Source organism: Grammomys surdaster, unplaced genomic scaffold (genome assembly GCF_004785775.1).
Source record: "Grammomys surdaster isolate TR1022 unplaced genomic scaffold, NIH_TR_1.0 958, whole genome shotgun sequence".
NCBI classification, from domain to species: Eukaryota; Metazoa; Chordata; class Mammalia; order Rodentia; family Muridae; genus Grammomys; species Grammomys surdaster.
In genome coordinates this window covers 1,855,537-1,874,012 of record NW_021605377.1, presented here as the reverse complement: position 1 = coordinate 1,874,012, position 18,476 = coordinate 1,855,537, and the positions used below count along the sequence as shown (strand labels likewise).

General features: G+C 40.4%; 1 protein-coding gene across 1 annotated transcript in view; it reads right to left on the bottom strand.

Annotated features, from left to right (window-relative positions):
* Anks1b (ankyrin repeat and sterile alpha motif domain containing 1B) overlaps nt 1-18,476 on the bottom strand; it is a 471,928-nt gene that overhangs the window by 36,474 nt on the left and 416,978 nt on the right. The window contains exons 13-15 of the mRNA XM_028783036.1: nt 13,305-13,362; nt 12,790-12,918; nt 10,664-10,735 (exon numbers count right to left, since the gene is read on the bottom strand). Coding sequence (XP_028638869.1) covers nt 10,664-10,735; nt 12,790-12,918; nt 13,305-13,362 — 259 coding nt within the window. The remainder of the gene's footprint in view (nt 1-10,663; nt 10,736-12,789; nt 12,919-13,304; nt 13,363-18,476) is intronic.

The following is an 18,476-nucleotide window of genomic DNA, read 5'->3' as shown; positions in this document are numbered from 1 at the left end:
AGACCCAAAGTGATGCCCTCTAACTCTGTCCTAGGCCTGGCCAATCTCCAGGCACAATGACATAAGGCATCTACCCAGAACAGCTGACATATACAGGATCCTCAGTGGAATGCCCAGGGGACCAAGGCAGTGGCTCTCCACCTACGGAGTGTATCTGAATTCCGTGATGGTATCATGAATCCCGTAAATGACTGATTATGGGGGTGGGGGGCACTCCGAGAGGCTCGGGGAAGTGGGCTGGGGCCTGCACATTTGCAATTCTAACAAATTTCCAGATGCTGCTGACGCTGCAGGTCTGGGGCCCATACTTTAAGCGCAACTGCTCTAAAGATGCAGTTGCTCTGTTTGATTGAGAGTCACTGTCAGCGCTGCTCTCTGACGCTGTGCACGTAAACCCAGCCGCGCGGCACCCTGCGTTCATTCTGAGGAGCTAGTCTATCACAGAGTGTTTGACAAGTGATTTCCAAAAAAAAAAAAAAAAAAAAAAAAAAAAATCTGCCATTAGCATTTAGCTACAGCTCTTGGTCTTAAGAGCAATTAGCAAGGATTATTTAATCCTTTCATGGTTTCCAGAGGCTGTGAGAACTGAAAACATTCTTCACATGAAATAAGAGTTGTAAAGAGATAACTAGAGTTCCAGGCAGAATAGATGTTGGTACGGCTAGGTGGTGTGCTGAAGAGGCTCGGCTTCTCATGAGGTCCCTGGTCATCCAGGGGGGCATGTCCAAGACAGCAAGCACCTGAGGCTGAGAGATACCAGTGGTCATGGTCCCTCACAGCTGTGAGGGAGTTTTTAGAAGGCAGCTTGGCAATAGTTGTGCAAAGTTTGGAAATGGGTATGCCCTTTGGCTCAGCTGGTCTACATTTAGTGGCTTATTCTAGGGACATAATCTGCACTTGCAAAGAATCCTGGCCATGAATATGTATATGTATATGTATATGTATATGTATATGTATATGTATATGTATATGTATATGTATATATAAAATTGGAACTGGACACAATAACCAGGGGAATTGACTGAAAGATTGTTTTAACTGTGGATTGGAATATTGTAATCAATCACCAGAAATAATACTGAGGATGAAGAGTTACTGAAAAAAAAATCCCCAAATATAACTGTGGTTTAAAATAGACTGTAAAACAACAGGTACAGAACATTTCCAGGTTTTAGCAAAGGAGCGATACCCAGGAGGGCCTAAGTAATTACTCTGAAGGATCACACATGAACAAGGTGTCAACAGGAAGATGCTTACCACTTGAGGTGGTAAAATTAGTTGTTTTCATTTCTTCCTTCTGTTTTTTGTTTTGGAAGCAGGTAACGAAGAATTTTTTTGTAACTCTTTGCAGTGACATATTGCTTTGCAATGAAAAAAAAATGAGGCTAAAATATTTGTGATTTTTTTTGCACGTAAGCCAATTTATTGAGTCTTCACATGTGTGTGTGTGTGTGTGTGTATACATGTGTGCACAATAATTGTCTTATTGTTTGACATTTAATTCTTTTTTGATATCTAATTTTATTTTTCTTAGATAGGACCTCTCACTGCTGGGCTGGACTGGCTGGCTGACACCACAGCCCTGTACTGAGTCTTTAAATCTATTACTTGTAGATACAACTTCAGCAGCAGTGTGTATGTGTGTGTGTGTATGCACGTGTATGTGTGCTTGAACGTGTGCATCTAAGTATATGTGTGTGTATGTATGGTATCTATGTATGTATATATGTATGTGGGTCCATCTGGATTTTATGATCCACTGAAGTGTTCCTTCTTATGCAAGACTTCCCAGCACAGAGTACAAGAGCATGGGAGGACAGCCGGTTGCAGTGGCCCATGCCTGTAATCTCTGCTAACAGGAGGCTGAGGTAGGGGCTCTGCTGTTTTTTCAGTGGATTGGTAAGTAGCTCACTGGTGGTTGTCAGTTATGTGATAGGTTCAGTTCTTCCAATAAAAAGCCTTAGAAGAAGGTGGGGACCTAATTTCACGATTCTACCTGAAAGTGATGGTATAAAATGCAAACCTCAGCTGAAATTTTGGCCACAGAACTTAGTCTTTTATATATTTGCCCCTGCCTAGTTCTAACTGGTCTTCCTGCAAACACCACAGATGGCATTTTCTTTCAGAAGGATCTGTGCAAAGACTGACAAACATGCTCCAGAGCTCAGGGTAGCTTTGAACTTTGGAATCATGGCTTTGGTTTGAGTTTCTTTTAAGGACGGACACATTCTAATAAAAAAAAAAAGCCCTTTCAGCTTCCTCCTGGTGTTGCTTCTTTGAAAGCACAGGAAAGAGGAAAGACAGTGGTCACGTGCAGACTATTATCCAGAGATCTACATACTCGAAAAGTCACACGTTAGAGGTGCTTCCAGCTTGGAAGTTTAAAAATTATACAAATTAAGGAGAACAGACCTAATGAGACCTACTGTGAAAGTACAAAGGCTCCCAAATCTTAACGCTCTCCGCTCTCCGAGGGCCTGCCTATTCCTGACTTTCCTTAGTCTCTCTTAGCCTCATTAAAAATCAGGCACCGTTTCCTTCTTGTTCCTCTTTGCCTCTCTTTCTTCTATGCCTCTAACTCCTCTGTGTGTGTGTGTGTGTGTTTTAGTCTGACTGTGTGTCTCTCTGTGTCTATGTCTGTCTGTCTCTTTGTCTGTGTGTGTATGTGTCTGTGTGTTTCTGTGCATCTGTCTCTCTGTGTCTTTCTGTCTCTGTGTGTCTGTGTATCTCTGTATCTCTCTCTCCTCTGTCTGTCTGTCTGTCTGTGTCTTTCTGTATCTGTCTATGTGTGTTTTTTTGTGTCTCTCTGTCTTTGTGTCTCTGTGCATCTGTCTCTCTGTGTCTTTCTGTTTCTGTGTGTGTTATTGTGTGTCTGTGTCTCTCTCTCAGTCTGGGTCTCTATGCCCATAGTATGTAAGAGAGCATTTTAAAATTTAGGACTCCCATACTTTCATTTCTACCTTGTGAAGTCCATTTCTAAAATGGACTCTGTCTCTCTGTCTCTGTTTCTCTTTCCGTTTGTATGTGTGTGTGTACAGCATGTGTGCATGTTGAGGCCAGAGGTTAACGTTAGGTGTCCTCAATTGCTCTCCACCTTATTTCTTTTGAGGCACGGTCTCTCACTGAACCTGTAATCCATTGACTCTGCTAGACTGGCAGACAAGCAGGCTGTGCTCTGGGGATCAGTCTCTGCCTCCGGAGAGCTGGCGTTATAGGCTTGTGCTGCTTTGGCTGGCATTTTCCGTGGGTACTGGGGAATCTTCCTCAACTAAAGTTCCCATGCTTGCAAAACAAATGTTTTACCAACTGAGCCTAGCCCAGCCTCCTTTTTACTCCCCCTTAAGAGCAATTTTCAAGATCACAAACACCTGTGAATAATGCTAATTGCCAACAATGAGAATGGAGAACTTAAAATTGCAGAGGGTATTACATTGAATATAATGGTCTATGTTTTCTAATGGCATATTTAATCTAATTAGGGAAGGGATGGGGTTCTGTATATTAGTGATGATTAAACTCTAGGCAAAATACAGGGGTAGTGGTATGGATAAGACCAGAGAGGCAAAACTAAATAGAGCTTCACATTGGCCAGAACTACAGCCTAGCTCATCAGACACTGTACTTTATGGAATCTTCAAAGTGGGAGTTACACACAACAAACCCAAATCACAGAGTGGCCAAAGTAATATAATTAGAGCTTTATGAAACTCAGTCCCATTGACACAACGTTTGAAAAGCAACTTCCAATTGATTTAGGGACAACTGAATCAAACATACAACTGTAGAGTTACACATGTCATCTTGTAAAGAACTTCCTTTTTCATTTGCTTTCTCCATTTTAGGAATGGAGTTCACAAGGTAGAAATGAAACTACCGGACTCCTCAACTTCAGAGCACTCTTACGTACTATGGGCATAGAGACTCAGTACAGTGAAGCGGGTACAAGCCTCAGGGTTGGGATTTGGAGGAAGAAGCCAGCCTGTTTGAGATGGGATAGAGGCAGGCACTTTGCATCACTGTATCTAACCATCACAGTAAGGCAGGCGCCACAGAGACAGGCACTTCACACCCTCCTCGCTGTCAAGGGGGAGGGGTAGCATGAGCCCTCCCCCACTGGCATTTATCCAGTGTTATGTGAAAAAGACGGAAAGAAGGCTCTCTTCTATGGGGAGCCCTGCAGAAAGGGCATCATATTTAGCACCCTAGAACTAATTATTTCCCTCCAGGGACTGATTAGGAAATGAAGCTTGTGTCTCAGAACATGGATTTAGCTGAAGCACTGACACAGAAGGCAGCACGAAATGACTGTGGGAAGATTAAAGAGATATCTTTTTCTGACTCTCCCCATGTCAGTAGTATATGTTTTCGTATTTATGATCTTAAGTGGGAACGTCTGCAAAGCTGTCAGAAGCCAGGAAATGAGCAGCCTGGCTACTATGAAGAAGCCAAACGATGGCTTAGTACCAAAGCCTGTCAGATGGGCTTTTATTAAAGAAAAATCTAAAAAGACAAGGCAGACATGGCAATTTTGCTCAATAATATATTATCGGGGTTCAAAGCCAGTTCCTACTGAGTCTTCACTAAACACATTTAGAAGAAAGAGGGACATTATTCAGAGTTTGCAGCTAGGGAAGAAATTTTGTACTTGTTTAGGAATGTTTATATTTTTACAGCGTCTGTATACTTTCCAAAACATGGGAGCAAGCAAGAAGAAATGGTTGATACATTGTTGCGTATTTATAGAGTCCTAGAACTCTGGTAACAGGAAGGATGAGTTTTAATATATACCACAAACTTTAGTTAATATTGAACATGAATACTGGTCTTAATTGTGACAAATGTATCCTGCCAACACAGGAGTTTCACAAAAAGAGAAATTGTAAATTCAGTAGCTGTAGGGGAGTGTATGTAAGCCCTGTAATATAGGGACCCTGTTTTTTTTTTTTCCTGTAAATCTAAAACAGCTCTGAAAACCAGAGGACGGCAGGTAGAGAAACTATCAGACATGGTAATGGTAGACATGGGCCATTGGGAGTTTGTCCAGATATACGGGATATACAATAGCAAGAGTATTTACAGTGTCAATGTGAGTCCATCAGTTGTAACAAATGTACCTTAGCTGTTGATAATGGAGGAACACGCAAACATGTTGCTTAGTGGGCTGGTTAGTTTTATGTCAACTTGACATAAGCTAGAGTTATCTGGAAGGAGGAAATCTAAACTGGGAAAATGTGTCCATAAGATCCATCCATAAGGCATTTTCTTAGTAATTGGTGAGCAAGGGCCTAGCCCATTGTGGGTGGTGCCATCACTGGGATGGGAGTTTGGGTTCTATAAGAAAGTAGGCTGAGCAAGCTATGATGAGCAAGCCAGTAAGCAGCACCCTTCCATGGCCTCTGCACCAGCTCCTGTCTCCAGGTTTCTGCCCTTTTGAGTTCCTGCCCTGGCTTCCTTCAGTGATCAACTACAATGTGGAAGTATGAACCAAATAAACCCTTTCCTCCCTAGCCTGCTTTTTTGTCATGGTGTTTCATCATAGTATAATAGTAACCTAATTAAGATAAGTTGGTACCAACATAATGGGGTATTGCTGTGACAGACCTGTCCATGTTGTTTTGGGGAGGACTGTGGGAGGACTTTGGAACTTTGGGCTAGAAAAGCCATTGAAGGTTGAGAGCTCAGGGAGCTTGGGCTGTTTGTTCTGTAGAAGCTTGGAAGGAATATAAGAATATTGAGAGGGTGTAGACAATGGAAGCCTGGCTTGAGAAGTTTCAGAAGGAAGCAAAGACTGAGCCTTTTGTGTAAAGAATCTGTGATTCTGGTCAGCTGGGGCCGAAGAATTGGTTGTGATTAAGAAGAGAACAGCATCATCGAGGTGATCTGGGAAGTGTTTCCTGGGAGTCAGGACACAGAAGCTGTGTTCCAGAGGTGTCCAAGGTTGTACCTCATGCTGGCAGCTGGATATGGTAGTGTAGGAGTCACCCAGATGGTGTGACACGGGTCATGGAGAGCAGCTGAGAGGCACCATGTGGTCTCAGAAGACCCCAGGAGAAGTTTCTGGTGAGAGTACACCACACCATTTTTGAGCTGTCAGTACCTTGGGTTGACTACCAAGAATAGAGTGGAGAGCACCTCCGTCTAGAAGATAATCTGAGTGTACTGAAGAAGACAGAGCCAGAAAAGTGACTCATGCCTTTTGGAGGAGCCCAGAAGATCGTGAATGAGCTCCAGATAATTGGACATTGAGCTAGTTACATGTTTAAAATTTGAAGTGATAACATTATGATATATATCATATTATATATGATATATTTTATCTCTCTCTATATATAGATAGATACTATAATGATAATATTAATGTGTGATCTTGGTGGCGGGGAGAACAAGAAAGAAAAGGTTACGACTTAACCATGTGTTAGTGTGTCAAGTTGACAAGGGTTCAATTATGATGGCTAGTTTTATGTCAGCTTGACACAAGGTAGAGTTACCTGAAAGGAGGGAACCTCAACTCAGAAAATGCATTGATAAGGCATTTTCTTAATTAGATGGGGAGGGCTCAGCCCTTTCTTAATTAGATGGGGAGGGCCCAGCCCTTTCTTAATTAGATGGAGAGGGCCCAGCCCAGGAGGGCCCAGCCCATTTGGGCGGTGCCATTCCTGGGCTGGGTTCTAAAAGAAAGCAGGCTGAGCAAACCATGTGAAGTGAAGCCTGCCAGTAAGCAACCTCTGCATCAGCTCTTGCTTCTTGCAACTATTTCTGTCTGGTTGAATTCTTGTCCTGGCTACCTTCAATGATGGACTACAATCTGGAAGTGTAAGGCAAATTAACCCTTTCCTCCTCGGCTTGTTCTTGGTCATGCTTTTACATCACAGCAATAGTAACAGACAGTTAGGGAGCAAGCATACAAGAAGCACTTGTTTCTTCCTTGAATCTTTTCTGTAAAGCTAAGTGTGCTTAAAAAAAATAGTCCATTAAAAATCAACTCTATTAATTAAAAGCATCTTAAGACTGTTTGGAAGAGGGGGGAAAAAAAGACAGTTTCACCTGAGCAAAGAAATTATTCCATGCTGTACAATAACGTGAATTAAATACCATCTAGCATGTTAATTTATCTTGACAGGTTTTTAACTGAAGTAATACACACAATAAAACACCAGGAAAGAAAGGAAAGCTATTTCTATTTCAGACCTTAGAGATGGATGGGTGGTTTAAGATATGGAAATTAACCAGTTGTGAATATCAAATACTCCCCATGCTTCTGAGAAGGGGAAGTTGTTCAGATTCTGCCTCAGCAAGAATGAATGTCCTAAAGTAAGAACTGTGGGAAAAAACCAACTTAATAAGCATGTAATAGGAACACGGCTGAAAGTTGAGTTTATGTTAATGTACTGGGGGGGTTCATCCTATATTATTAGAGATATCTGCACCCAGATGGTTTGATCTGGCCGGTGCTAACATCATGGATTACTTGAGGGTTCCTGAAGCTCTTTCTTAAGATACATAAACGACCCACCTTTCCAGCTGTTATAAACTTCAAGACACTAAATAACCCAGAGTAAATCCTGGATGTGCTTGATTCTGGAGCTTGCCAGGGTACGTTACTAAACTTCCACTGGCTTTTGTGTTCTGACATGGAAGCTGAAGACAGCAGTAACACAGGTGGAACATCCCTAGTCTAAAAATATAAAATCTAAGGCACTCAAAACGCTGATACTTTCTGAATGCCAACCCAATGGCACACATGGAAAATTCTATGGCTGACTTTGCACAATGGGTCACAAACAAAAACAACCATGCGCTAAAACACTGCACAAAGTTATCTTTGGGCTTTGATAACAAGGTGTATGTGAAACAAAAATCCATAAATACTCATTATGTATATGTACAGATATGAGAAGAATTGTAACTCAAATTACTTCCAGACCCTTGAATCTTGGATAAGGGCAGTGTCTACCTCACGGGATAAATGAAACACTATGTAATTCTCTTGGGCTAGGCACGCAAGTGCTGACTGTTCTCAGCCCTAACAAACTGACTTCAGAAGGCCACAACTGTCTTTTCAGGGTCATTTATCAGGATGCCGTAGGCTGGTGGCAGTTTAAAGATAGATCTTAGGTGATGCTTCTACCAGTGGAGAATCACATGCTGGCATGTTGCTCCCTTCCAGGAAAAGGCTAATGCAGTGAAAGTAAAAGCCCAATCTTAGACATCTCCATTAGCAAACCACAGTTATGAAAACACTTCTGCAAATCAGTACAGACTGATTTACTTCTTACAGAGAAATTTTCATTTCAGCAAAAGTGCATAGTAGCAAAGGGAGAATTTCTTTTTCTCAACTAAAAGATTAAACTGAATTTAGTTTTGGTCTGCAATGCTTCAGCCAATACTCTTACTGTTCATTGACTTTCAAGAATATTAGTGTTCTAAAGTCTGTCTCCTGGTAAGAACTTGATTATACTGGGACATAAGGCAAGACAGCCATCAAGTTACTGGCAAACATAAAAGATCATCTTTGGTTTCAGACTGGAAATGAACTACAGTTGAAATTCACACCATTTGTAGTCGGTGAAAGTTCTAATTCACAATACAACAGTCTCAGATAACAGCTCCAATCCGCACTTCTAGCTTTGAAGGACTCCAGCCAATGCAACTTGGGTTACTGTATCAAGACCTGAAATTTATTTAATCAAGATAGTAAATAAGGTTTTATGATATTCCAGGAAGCAATGAACTTGCAATTTTCATATAAACTATCGAAAATGAACACAAAAGGGAGGCAAACCAGAAAAAAAAATGCCCCAAAGAACAGAGGAATGGTTTTTAAATAGGCAGGTTTTTTTCCCCCCATAAGTTTCATTTTAGGCAACAGACAAGTCTTTAACTCGATTATTCTCTGTTGAGGCTATTAAATTGGTTTTGCTATTGCTATGAGGATGTGATTTTAGATCCATTGAGTTTCGAGAAACTGACTGATACCCATTCACATCACAAAGCTGGTGTATCTTAGTGGTGCTCCGTGCACATTGGAATGCCGATGCTGACTTGGGCCCTGCAGCAGGCAGACTCTGGTGATTTAGTTAATAGCATGAGTTGAGAGATGCCAAATTCATTGCTTAGACAGGCTCCTGGAAATCTCTGAAATCATTATGAGGCCTGATGCCTGGAAACTTTTCTCTTTTTCTCATTGTTAGGCCAGATATTTTCTATTCAGAATACGAGATTCCCAGAATTATAAAACCAGGAAAATCATCTGATCTCATGTCACTCTCTAAGGATGAGAACAGAGGCTCTGGAGAACCAGGGGACCCAGTGTTTTTGGAGAGTTCATGCTTTTGAGTTAGACTTAAATTCAGGTCTGGGTTGTCACGCTATTCTCCCTGTGACCTGGTGTCTTCATTTTAAATGGGGATTTTAAGTGCAGCAGGACACACTGTAATCAGTAATCAGTAGCAGCAGTCATTGCAGAGAATAAGAAGACACCAAGGCAAGAAAGCAGTACTAGCTCATCTAGGATTAAAATGTGTTAGTGTCACATCGAGAGTCAGACTACATCAAGAACTAGCTATTGTATACCATTTGGTTTCATGGAGAGTCACACATATGTAGTTCCAACTAACATCTATCTTTAAAATTATTGTAGTTCGCCAGGTGTGGTGGCCCACACCTTTAATTCCAGCACTCAGGAAGCAGAGGCAGTCAGATCTCTGTGAGTTAGTAGGGCAGCCTGATCTATATAGCAAGCCCAGGACAGCCAGGACTCTGCTACACAGAGAAACCCTGTCTCAAAACAAAACAAAAATAAAATTTAAAAACTGTTTTTAGCTCAACTATATGTTTTACATTACTTCAAACTATTCACTCAGATGAAATTAATGCCAATTATGCTGGTCACAAATAAAAGCTAGGACCTGTTCTTTAAGTATCTGAGATTTGACTCTGAGTATTTGCCATATGGAACAGGTCCATTAGTCTTAAATTGCTAGTATAGCTGAATATTTCCATATTATCCACAGGTTGGCTCTGGAGGGAGCAAGAATGCAAATCTTAGGGAAGAAAAAGTGTAATGTACTTTGCTTAAAGTAAACTCGAGGTTCTAGCAGTCACCGACCATGGACATTCATAATTGCATTTCTGCCAATACGGACTGCCTTCCAGTGTCTCACACCAGAATCCAATGTTCTTCTCACACTTAAAGAGAACCAAGAACATCTGGGAAGAATCCACGCAAACAAAGTTAGTCTTACATAAGCACTCGAAGTACTTCTGCTTTTGGTGGGTTTTGGTGCATTAGAAAAGTCTTTTCAGTGAGGATTCTCAGACTGTCAAATTGGTGCTTAAAACGCTTTCCCGAAATAGACTAAAGATTCCCCTGATTCCAATCTGGAGAGCGATCAGTGTTTGTACAGTTAACTTTCATTCTCTAAAAATAATTAAAAGCAACATGTAATACGGTCTAAAATATATCAGAGAGACTTTATCATGAACGATTGCCAGATAAACCAAGTGTAAACACCAACAAAACCAAAACACCTTTTTATGTAACACCAATGTGATCAACAGAGCAACGGATGAAGAAAACAGGAAATCTGAAAGGTGGCAATTTGCGGGTACACCCAGTACTTAGTGTTTCAGCTACGAAGATAAAACAGTTTGGCAAACTCACCCGCATCTTTGCACAAGCATCCTGTGTTGACTCTGTTCCCCTCAGCTCTTTTATCAGCATAGAACCTAAATACTAAAACACACACACACAAAATTGGAATGGCATATTAAAAACGGGAGTATAAATATGAGTAACGATTTAAAAACACACGGCGGGAAGGCTACTGGCTAGGTTTCTTGACTGTGCATTGCTGATAACTTTAAATCCTTACAGATGCAGAGAATACAGCAAAGTTAGCTACGGCTTCCGAGAGCTACGGATTGATCTCCATAAAAGTTATGGCATTTTCTAAAGATGTCATCTTTCAAATCATAAATAACTGCATAATGGGGGTATCTAAAAATGTTTTCCCATTTTTTTTTTTTGGAGGCAGCAATGTCTGCAAAAATAAATCATGCCAGTATCAGTGTAATTGCAGGGCTGTATGCGACAGCTGACAAGCGAGGCAACATGGCCCCCGTTTGGGCTTATTCTGCAGCATAGGTAATTAAAGCGGGGCTGTTCTTAGCAGAAGATGCAGTTTTGGACATTTGTTGTTGTTTTTTTAAATTTACAGCTGTGTGCCCTGTGCTTTCTCCATCTGAGAATGTGTGCCATTCTCATTTTATAGGAACAGAGATGACTCCCTGGTGCAGAGCGACACAGGATGGGCTGGATGAAGAGAGGAAAATGTCCCCAGAAGCATACGCCACTTTGCTGCTACGTAACTGAGTCATGGATTCCTGCTATGTATTTCACATACATTTTCTAGATTCTGATTGGGACAAATAATTATAAGCAAAATGTCCTTTGTGTCTGTCCTTCCTCCCTCCCATCCCCCCACATTTAAAAAGATCAATTTATTTGTCAGCTTTTTGAAACTTCAGTTGGCTCTTTTATTTCACCTTTCTTCAGTACCCTTAGGAATAGTTTTATGTGTGCTTTAGCATCTGAACCACAATAAGGATGCTGGAAGAGCTTAGAAGACAGTGTCTCACTCCCATGGAGGCACTTGGCTTAGAGCAGGGACAGGCATCGGTCCTGAAGACCAGGAGAGCACCGGCCCATGTGAATGAGGAAGGCTAGTTGGCAAAGGCTTGTCTGAGGCCTTTGGAGGAAGGCATTTCAACAGTTTTCGAACAATTGTTGAAAGAAATCCAGGGTTGAAAGATGAACCACAAGGAAGGGAGACAGCAAAGTGAGGTAAGCCCAGACTGGGAGGAGATAATCAGGTGTCTTCATCATTAAGGAAAACGATCTCAGCCAAATGCTTATCTTTTATGTTTTTAGGAAAGTTTGCCCTAATTGAAATATCTCTTCTAAAAAGAGTCAGTTTCAAGGTTCAGCCATCTTTTTCCCACCCCGTAGCATGACAATCATCATCCATTCCAAAGCATACAGGATTTGTTGAACATTTTGTAATAAGCACCCATTCCCTTCACCCTATAAGAAGAAAAAGAAAGAAACAAAACAAAACACAAACAAACCAAAGCAAACCAAACTGAACTTGGTACTGTAATCCCAACCTTGAGGGCAATGGAGGGAATCCTGCATTTATATGAGGTGGCAGACTGATGCGCTGAGGTCAAAGGTCAGCAAACATGTCTATCTGCTGCATGTGTGTTCACCTCTCTTTGATTTTACTTGCTGTGTATGGCTATGGGTGGAACCCAGGGCCCAGTGAACATTAGGCAATCATTCTATTTAAAACTGTGCTTTATTGAGTAGGATGGCTGTGGTACACTCTTTAATCCCAGCCCTGGGGAGGTAGAGGCAGTTGGATCTCTGAGTTTGGGGCCAGCCTGGTCTACACAGTGAGTTCTAGGACAACCAGGGCTACATGGAGAAATCCTGTCTCAAAAATAAGTAAATAAATAAGTAAATAAATAAATAAATAAATAAATTGTGCTTTATCACATGATTTTTGATCTACATAACTTTATATAGACACACAGAACAAAACTTATGCTGATGCGATTTCAAGGTTCCAAAGCACTAGATATCTGGACATTTTCAGGAAGAGGAAAAAAGAAAACCCTTTAGAAATGTCAGTGATGGACATTTTGGTACAATTTCAATGAATGAAGACTAAGCAAGGAACTTCTAGTCCCAACTTGTGCCCCAACACCAAGTCTAGGGTAACTTACAAAGGCTTTGTAGTCACATGACTGGAAGATGAGTTTTTCTGGGTGATGTTGCCAGTACTGGACAGGAGTTGAGGCTGTGGCTTCATTAGGAGGCCTCAAGGTGATGGACGGTTCTCCCCAGTCCCCTGTCTGAAAATGACATTATTTTAGAGGCAGCACAAGCAGAAAGCAGGTTCATTCTCTCTAGCTAGTCTGGGTTTACCTAACACACCTGAGCTGGAAATGTATAATGCCTTTGGGTATACACTGTGTGCGCATAAATATTATTTTGTTTCTGTGTGAATGAGTGAGCACCGTGTTTCCTAAAGCTGAGTCTGAAGAAGTCAAAATGATTCTATCTTCAGAGTGAAACCCTAGGCTAACTGATCTTAAAAACAAAACATGAAAATTTTAGTAAGCGATTTACCAATTCATAATTGTCTGTTACAATGGAAGAATACACTTAAATTATTTTATTTTTTTAAATTGACTGGAAATTTCAGTTTGAAATGCTTTTGCCTTAGAATAATTCATACTTCCATTAATTTCAGTTCCCAAACAGGACATTCTAATGTACTCTGAAAAATCATAAATCTGGGGAGAAAGGTTTTGTAGGTAAGATACTAACAACAGGCTAAAATAAAGGTTTACTAGTGGGTGACAGCTAACTTCCCTCATTGGAATTCAGCTGTGTAGATGCAGTGTCTCTGTGACGGCCTTGGATGTACTCAGCTCCCTTCTTCAGAGTGACAGCAGTCTGCACTCGGGAATGCAGGTCTGCTTACATATAAACATGCACATGTATGTGAGGCCCCCGATCCACAGGCCTGTCACATAGGATGCTACGTCCTATGACATAGCATGCCCACTAAGACTGACCTAAAACAGGGCTTTCTATCATCGTATCTGTCACCTTCATTTGTTTAATACAAACATTTATAAAATCAAAACTCTATCCTGGCAGGTCTTTTCCTGACTCCAATCTCATTTGTACGTCACGAGCAGAGTATTTCTTATTTTTTTCCTTGCTAAGGACTCTGCTCTCTCAAAATTCAGTTGTTTGTTCTCAAATGGACACAACTAAAACTAACTTATAAACAGCGTTCCCAAAGCTGCTCTCTTTTGACTTTGTTGGTCTTACAGAATCATGAGAAATTAATTTCCTCAGGTGTTGGAAACATATGACAAGCTCCCAAAACAAATAAAGTTTGGCTGGGAACTAAGTTTCACAGAGGAGTCCTAGCTAAAAGGCCTGACACACCATGGGATTTCTGGGGAGAATTTTCAAGGTGTCTATATATGCTCAGATACTCATTTTTGGAGCAAAAGGAAGTGTGTAGCTTTCACTAGCTCCCTTGAAAGGCTGTAGAAATCCCAAAGGCTAAGAAGCTAGGGCCTCCAGGAAAGGCTCAGATCTGTGCATGTCTGGGGGAAGAGGCCAGCGGCACCATGCTCTCTGTGCACTTTAGAATTCTGTTACTCGGGACAGAGGGAGCTGCCAAAGATAGAAAGCAGGAGACAAGGGCTTTCTGGATGTTTCTAACTGGCTTTGAAAAAACAAGAAGCAAAACCGTGAGCCCTGTAGAAATGCATGGGCCTCGTCACAGCTGAGAGCCTGGAGCATTTCTTCTGTATGTGGGTCACCTGACATTGCAGGTGAGCCTTGCTAGCATCGTGGCCAGCCCTCGGCTCCTCCTGGGAGCACGTGTCTAATGAGAACACCTCATGCCTTTGCTCTGTTCTCAGCCATTGTCTCCATCCATTTGTTCTAGTTGTTGGCTTGTTTGTACTGATTGTTCCACCTAGTCTTGGATATTTTAACACATATCACTTAAAACATAGCACAACATTTAAGAACTATAACGTTAACATTAACACTTTTCCCCCTGACTTTTTGGCCCATCCCTGGCTCATTATAGAATTTTATCTTTATATGAGTTATTTGTAAAAGTAATAACAGACTGCAATTAACTTCAAGATTGAGTTTTTCTCTGATTTTATATTTTGACCTTTGCTTTTTTTCTCTCTCTCTCTTTCAAATGTCTGACTTATTATTTTTCTAGTCTTTATAAAGCTGGTTATGCATTGCCCTTAAAAGCTCATGCAGCTGTCAACCTGAAGGCTCTGTGGAATTCATTATTATTTTTAAGCTGAGTATAATAACCTTTTATGACCCTGGAAGCGCTGTAGCTATGAGTTCTTAAAAGCTCTCCCAAAATCTAGCAAACACCCCTTGGTTTCCCCATTAAACTTCTCTCCCTCCCGTGTTCCCTTGAGAAAGCAACAACAACATAGCAAACAGGTGTTGTACACTTAAGTCACAGGTGATGCCGTTAACAGAACAACAGGAGTTTGCACGCAACTCTGTGGAATGATACAAAAGGAAGATTTGGGTGACATCGAAAGATCCGTTGAACCAGCGCTGACATGACATCTCTACTGAGCAACAGAACTTCACATTAGCCCTACTGTAGCTGGCTGAGGTATGCCTTGGCAGAGCTCAACAGGCAGAAGCTGAGGGCACTGCTGTAGGGGAAGGCCTGGGGATAGGGCTGAGGCAGGAGTGGGTGCAGTAATGCTGGGAAATGGGGGTGTCCCACAGGTTAGTAGGTCAGGCATGCAGATCATGTACAGATTCATTCTCTCACTGTCAACTAGGTCACGCACTTTCATGGTTAAACTTGACTTTGGGTCTGAAGATTTAAAGCAGAGCTGCGAGCCAAATGCTGATCAAAATGCTTACGTCATCCAGAGACACTGTAACAGCCATTTTGGGGATCACAAACCCAAGCACAGTCTCTCTGTCTGTAATCGCCAAGATCACTTAGTCGCCATTTGAAATGAGTGGCACATCCACGTAACTGTTTAGACAGTGCCATCAGCTGCTTTCCTATGCCTCCGTTTGGTCCAAAAGTCAGAACTCACTTGCTTCAAATCCAGTGGGATCTGATAGCAACTCCGCTAGAAGTTACGGGGGAAGATAATTATAGGGGAGAGAGATATGATCCTTACTTTATTTTCATTGTAGTTTCAAAGTGTTGATCCAGTCCAAATATTTTAAAATTCCCCGCAGGGATTGTATCAACCTTTCTGGAAACAGACTCTGAGTTTTGTCATGCTTAGTGCCTATTTCCAGAAACGTATTTTCAGAAAGAAAGGCGTTCTTTGGATTGAATTTATAAGAAAATCATTTTTTTTTCTTCCTGGAAATTTAGTTTTCTCTATCTTAAAAAAAAGAAAGAAAAGGAAAAGAAAAGAAAAAGAAAAAAAGAAAAGAAAAAAAAGAAAAAAACAAACACCACCACCTCATATATATGTATGAGTATTTAGAGGAATCAGAATTTTGATGCTCATTGCCTGTTTTAGAGTTAGTGTGAATGGAAGGGCTCTAATTGGACTTAGTGTAATATTCTATAAAAATGGGAATGACCTTGGTCTTGGGCTAGGATTCAGCAATGCTAGTTGGCTGCCAGAAAACAAAAGAGTTCAGAGAACAAGGCGTGCCTTAGGTCTCAATCCTCCTTGAGGTAAAGCAGGAGTGAGTGTGGCAGGAGCTGGGCTCAGTTACCGTGTGTAGTAGCAGCAAAGACAGAAAAATAAATGAGAACTTTTGCTGCACATATGAAATAATTTCAGCGGTGAATCCTTGGGTTAGCTCTAGCAATAGATTCATACATACAATACTTGTCTTTGTTCAGGCAAGTGTCTTAAGTGAAATTGGATAATTTTATATTTTAAAATTCTTACTAAAAGTTAATAAAAATCAAACAGACCTAAGAAGTCTTTTGAAATGGCTACAATGAAAACTCTTTTTTTCAATGAGAAATGTCCTAACCTTGGAAAAAATGATGCAATAATAGCTGATTAGAATAGCAAAGTAGTAGGAAAAGTTTGGTTAATTTAAAATTGTTTCTGACATAGTGATCTTTAGAGGGCTTCCTCAAGTAATTACAGAAGAAACATTAAAACAAGTCAAATAACTTTTTTTTTGTCAAATAGCTTTTAATAAATGTCTTTGGGTTCTTTCTTTAGCATTTAGAATACTTAGAGAAAGGTGGATGATCTTAATATGCTAACAATTTAGTCATGGCTTAAAACTTTAATTATTTGGTATTTGCTATATGTTTATACACACACACATATATATAAAACACACACACATATATGTTATATGTAAAAATGTGTAAAATTCTCAGTGCATGTTTTATATATAAATATATAGTTATCTATATAAAATATATAGTTAGCATTTTATGTTTCATTTTAAAATAAATACAATGAAGGACATTCATTAGGCAGGAGAAAATATGCATCACTAATTAGCACTTTAACTAGAAATTCAACCTTGTAACATTATGGGAGAATATAATTTGGTATTAGAGTTTTAAATGGAGCAGATTCTCTCCAACAGGCATTTCTCGAACACCAACCATTAATTCACACTCTGGATGAGTTTGAAGGACTTATAATTAGGCTATATATAAACTAATGCAATTAAACTAAACTTTATTTTATATCACTAACTGAAAAATAGAATACCAGTATAATACCAGTAAATGAACTTAGTTATATAAAATTCACAGACTCCTCTCAGTAGATTTTATTAGAGCAATGATTCAGAAATGTCACTTTTGGTTTCTGTGTTATTTTACAAGGCAGTACAACCTGACATCTAGGGAAAGTTCTAAGAAAGACCATTTCACGAAGCAAAAATGAACATTTCGTATTCTGCATATTCTGACAATACAACAGGGAAGTTTTTTCTATATTTTTAATTTTCTTCTAAATAAAAGGCTTCCCAGAGATATCAGTAAATGATTAAAGGCTTTGATTATGACATAGCTTTCTAACATTAATAGAGAGGTAGGATATTTTCTAAGCCTTGTATAATACTTTTTTTTAAAAAAAATTATAATTGAGACTTAATTGATTTTTTTTAAAAATAGAAACTTTTAAATCTTTTCTGCTTGGAGTTATTCCACCTACCTGCTTATAAATTTAGATCTGGATATTCACAAACATTATTCTCTATTTCCTCAGAATACCTAATGGAAAACTAACATGATGTCAAGGGACCATTGTTACTTTGAGGTCTTGCTTTCTGATGAGTTTCAGAGAAGGGCTACCAAATACATGTAAGCGATGACATTTACCTCCTGAAATCATTAAGGCTGTTGAGAGTGTCACAGAGAGCTCTACTCTTGTGAACATACATATGTGTGTTATCTGGGGATGATCATTGGGAGGGTCTCCTACCAATGTTCACACGTAGGGAAAGCCTGCTGCAGAAAACCACTGCAGCAGTTGGTTGGAAAGGTCTCCAAGAGCTACCAACAGTCCCCTTGTTGTATGGTTGTTTCTGCTGAATGTCTGCTACTGAGGAGGAACAGAGATGGCCACTGCTGAACACTTAGAAGCTGATGTTAGCACTGTGTGCTTGGGAGGACTTCTGGGTCACAGAGCACCAGGACAGGCAATGCTCAGCCATCATGGTCTTCAAGAACCAGAAGTCCCATGCATAGGAGGATGAATGTGCCTACTATGACACCCCTCCCCCCACCAGAGGGACGTCACATGCCATCCGAAGGACTTTCAGTGATTCTCAACCGAATGTCTCAAGCTTCCAGACAACAGGCTAGGCAATGGAGAAAAAGTTTCAATGGATGTGAAGATAGGATTGTATTTTAAATTATAAACTTAAAAAAAAA